This window comes from Aptenodytes forsteri, unplaced genomic scaffold (assembly GCF_000699145.1).
Source record: "Aptenodytes forsteri isolate BGI_AS27 unplaced genomic scaffold, ASM69914v1 Scaffold54, whole genome shotgun sequence".
Taxonomy (NCBI): domain Eukaryota; kingdom Metazoa; phylum Chordata; class Aves; order Sphenisciformes; family Spheniscidae; genus Aptenodytes; species Aptenodytes forsteri.
The window spans coordinates 14,464,674-14,469,495 of record NW_008796044.1 but is presented as its reverse complement, the minus strand read 5'-3'; the positions used below and the strand labels follow the sequence as shown (position 1 = coordinate 14,469,495).

The window sequence follows — 4,822 nt, the reverse complement described above, 5'->3', positions numbered from 1 at the left end:
ATTCTTCGAAAAGGAAAAAAAGAGAAAAGAAAAAAAAAAAAAAAAAAAAAAAAAAGAAGAGCCAAATCACCCCAACTTCAGTTTTTCAGTTCCTGGAAGGATACTAGGAAAAAAAACCCCAAACATTCCATCAATCTCCCTGTAAGTCACTTAGCAGATAACAAACTGAAAAGCAATAGCCAACATATATTTCTGAAAAAAAAATTGTATCAGATCAACGTTATTTTTCTTCTGTTGCAAGGTCACAGACATTATGGACAGGGAAGAAGGAGCAAATATCATGTTTTCATTTTAGTAAAGCTATTGACACTGCTTCATATAGCTTTATAGCTTTCTTACAAGCAAGGAAGGAAAGCATGGTCTCGATGAAGTTACTATTAGTTACCGCATAACCGGCTAGAAAATTGTGCTCAGAATACAGAGATTAATTGGAAGCAAAACCAAAAAATTAGTTAGAGAAACGTGACTTATAAGTTAAGAGGAAAAAAAATCAGTTTGTAATATAGTGAAGAGATGAAGAAGGGAAAAAAAGATGGTAATGCACCTCAAATATGCAATAGGTTGCTGAACAAAAAAAAAAAGGGAGGTATTACATTGTCTCCAATGTCCTCTGGGGATAGTAAAAGAAAAAAAAAGTAATGGGCTAAAAATTGGAGCACAGGAGATTTAGGCTAACTTTTAGTGAAAGCTTTTCAACTAAGTATAATTAAGCACTGAAACGGATTGCCTAGGGAGACTGTAGATTCTCCATCATTTGGAGTGTCAAAGAACAGGCCAGACAAACATTTGTTAGGAATGGTTAGATACAATTGGTCTGGCCTTTGGGCAAAGGGATGGATGAAAAGACCTCTTCATCTTTGTTTTCTAGATTTCTATGGTAACAGTGCCAGACATACAGATGAAGTGAACAGGTTATAAAGCTGGAACAATCACGGTACATTTAATCTGACCCCATGTATACCACATAGTTCATAGAAACACCCCTGAATTATTTTTCAAGCTTTTTTTCGGAAATGCATCTTTTAGAAAAATGCAATGTTGATTAAAAACCTGATAATGATGTAGAATCCACCACAACCACCAGTAAGTTGTCACACTGATTAATTATCTGCATTCTTAAAGAAGTACTAGCATGAACGACTTGAATACAAAAAACATTTACCATATTTTTCCAGACATAAGAAAGCTAATTTTGTTTAGGGACTGAAAAAAAAACCATACCACCAACAAAAAAAAACCCAGGAAATTAACTCTAGTTTTTTCACCAAGAACTGTAATTTGAATGACATCCATGGTTAAAAGGAATAATATGTGAGAGGAGGGCAAGATGCATCAACTTGGTAACTAAAAAGGGGTCACAAGAAGACAGAAGAATTTTCTGTAGGTCAGTTTGACTATTCAAGATAGGTTTCACGCAAAAGACTCATAATTCGTTTTCCTGGTGAACTGTGGAACAACCCAAGTAAATGCTAATCAATGCTGTATAGTCAAAATAATAGCTTATTTTAAAGAAGGATTGATAATATTAATTTAAATAAATATAACAGTAACAAAATATAAACAGCCTTGCTAAGAACTCTACAGTATTTTACTCAACTGTGTAACTACCAGTGTGATTAGCATCTAATCTCACTTAGTATCTATTGTATGAGAGCTATTTCATCTCAAACTCACCTCAGAAACAGTAAATAAAGTAAAAACTTATACTTGACATCATATGATGTCATATAAATGTCATCATTTACCTTTCCAGGCATCTGTAGCAACTATGTGTTAGAAAGAGTTTTACAGAAGTCACGTAAAAACCCTGTCATTTCATCAAGGCTGATGTCATTTAGTCCTGGCCCTCCGTTCACCTGTTAACAAACCAATCAACTTCTTGAAAGGCGAATGTTACTTGATTAGCTCATCAGCAGGTAGCTAAAACAGCACAGCTCTTTAAGAAAAGAGCAGCTTTCCTACATACAGGGACTTTACTAATACGAAGTAAATGTTTCACAAAGCATACAACACAATACTGATACACTGTACATACCATTGGATCTGCTGGCTTCTCTTTACACAGCGCAGTGAGCCCAGCTAGTAAGGTAGGCTTCACACAAAGGTTCAGGTAATCCCTAGCTCTTTGTCCAGCTGGAATTGGCTCCAAGATCACTGTAAAGAGTAACCACAGGTGTTGGAAAGCAGCTTGCAGAGTGATTAAAAGGCATTCTTTCAAAGGTTGTTTATACATGAGCTGCTGTTTTCCTTAGTAAGTTAATAATACATAATGGTTTTTATAGCTTCTCCCACAATAAACTGCAAAGAAACTACCTAAACCCCTTTACAGTGTCCCTGAGGTAACCTTACTAATTATAGCCAACTATGAAAGGGGAGGAAATCGGATCATCTGGGGAAAACCTGTATCCTTGAAGAAGCATTGGGGGCAGGAGAGAAACAATATATCCCATGTTTAGTACTTCTTGCAGCGTGAAGCGGGTTTCTGAAGACCCTAAAAATCTCACCTTAAGTCCCGCTTTGTCATTAGGGTGAGGAGAAGAGACATGGTTTACAATGGGTAAGGTTTGTAGGGAAGTGCAACATCTTTTATTACACTAACTGATACAGTTGACAAAAACAGACAAGTTTTTCTAGCAGTTTCTCTTGTATCTTTCTGTCGAAGAGCAAAGCCGTCTTTCAACTGTTACATTACAAACAAGAGATCCTCTCCCAGCTTTTCCAGATTCTATGGCCCATTTCTCCAGCACTTAACTTCGGAATTGCACTATCATGTGAGCATCCAGCTGCTGTTGAACAGGAATTACTCAACCTGAGCCCAAGAAGAGAGTCAGTCTTCTCAAGCCAACAGGAGTCCCCGCAGCTGACAGTGCCAGAAAGATATGCTGGGGTGTAATAGCTTCCCATTTCCTCTCATTTACCAGCTTTGCCTGCTCCAATTCCCAGACCACCGAGTTTGAAAAGCAGAAGCAACCCCTGTAACTATAATGGCTCTTCAGATACGTTTTGGTATGCCTTTCATAGCAGAAAATTTCAGCTTATACATAAAGAGATTCACATTCTCATAAAGCAAACAAACCCAACCTCTTCTAAATCCAATTGTATCTAGAGTCTGGACAGAGACAAGTAATAACAGGGAAGGATGCTATCCTCCCAAAGACTAGCAATGTATTATTTGCACCATTTTACCTTCTGGAAACATGAATCGAATTTCTCTTTCTGCTGAGGAAATGCTGAGACTGCCGTGAAGTGCATTCCTCAGACCATCAGTCCCGTAGATTGCTCTTAAGCTAAAAACAAGAGAAAAAACTACTTGGTAGGCAACTGCAAATCCCTTCCAAGTCTCTACAGTCTGAGAGCATATAAAAGCAATATATATGGACCAATTAACAAGGCATTGGCTTGATTTTGTTTTTTAAAAAAATACATGGCTACCTAAAATTTACATTCATGCACTCAGCATTCTCCATAAAATGGGTGAACTTTACATACTAAAAAAACAAAGGTGAGAAGCTATGTTACACAAAATTGAAGAAATAACAGGCCACTCCAAATCTGTATCTCTATTGTAAAAGAAAAAAAAAAAAAGGAAAGAAATTCTGGTCTCAATTAAAAGACAGAGAAAACCCTACTGACTTCACCAAGGCCAGCCAGTGCATTACCTGTAAGGGTGAGTTCTCCTAGCCCTTATGCTGTTTGATGGTCCAAGCAATTCCTTCCAGTATGAGACTGCACAATGTCTGGCAAGCACCATAGCAACTAAAGGTCCAGAACTCATATAGGCTGTTAAATTAGGAAAAAACATTTTTCCGTATTGGTCTGCATAGAAGTTGCTACATTGCTCTGGGCTTAACTGGAGCTTCCGTTTCTATAAAGTGTAAAAGAAAAAAAGAATGAAAAAAAGCTTGCCAAATTAAGATAGCTTGCTACCTCAGGTAGGATACAGTCCTCTGGTGCAGACATATCTTCAAGTGCAGGAGAACAGACACAGAGGAACGTCCCAGCCTAATCTGATTCTCCCAGATCTGATCCTCTTCGAGATACAGAGTAACAAAGAGCAAGAGTTTTCCAAGTTAATTAAGCAGACAAACAGGCCATTTGAGTAAGATGTGATTTTAGCCTATGCAAACTACAGCATTTTAAAACTGCTGGATGACTTAAAGTACAGTCAGGGCACAGTAAAGAAAAAGTGAAGAGCATTACAAGGGCAGGATTTAATTACTTAGCTGCTCCAGCATAATGTTCTACTTTTAAACAATTTTCTCTTCAGCCCACACCGTTAATTATGCAATTGTTCTATTTTTCATTCAGTACTCATGCTTTATGATTCTCACAATAGCTGCCAAGCCTGCAGGTGCCCAGGATTAGGACGAGTTTGGGAGGTTATCAGAAGGCATAAGGCAGTCAGAAAAAGAGAAGAAATTTTTTTTTAAAGTGCATTCTTCGAGCCTGACCTTATGCAACACAAGAGTACCACAAATTCGGATTCCTAACAGCTTTGGTGTCAAAAGTCACTGGAGACATCAGAAGACTCTATAAACATCTTGTCATTAAAAAAATAAATAAAAAAGATCTGATTTCTCTCATCTTCTGATACATTTCGTATAAATAAAACAACCAGAAAGGGCGGAAATTAAAAAATGACAAATGTGAAAAAGGGGCATTTACAAGAATGAGAAAAATCATCACATTTCCAGGAAGAAAAAAAAAAAAATCTTAAAATTCTATCTAGAAGCACAGTCGTCGCTCACTCAGTGCCACAGAGCACGCTACCACGGCCAAGGGCGCTGCCGCGGGGCCGGGCCGGGGATGAGGATGAGGGGGA

At 37.8% G+C, this 4,822-nt stretch overlaps 1 protein-coding gene across 1 annotated transcript in view; it reads right to left on the bottom strand.

The window, feature by feature from the left end:
- Nucleotides 1–4,822, bottom strand: part of NME5 (NME/NM23 family member 5) — a 7,285-nt gene that overhangs the window by 1,304 nt on the left and 1,159 nt on the right. Inside the window, exons 2-4 of the mRNA XM_009286066.2 lie at nt 3,660–3,865; nt 3,187–3,287; nt 2,036–2,154 (exon numbers count right to left, since the gene is read on the bottom strand). Of these exons, the coding sequence (XP_009284341.1) occupies nt 2,036–2,154; nt 3,187–3,287; nt 3,660–3,865 (426 nt within the window). The remainder of the gene's footprint in view (nt 1–2,035; nt 2,155–3,186; nt 3,288–3,659; nt 3,866–4,822) is intronic.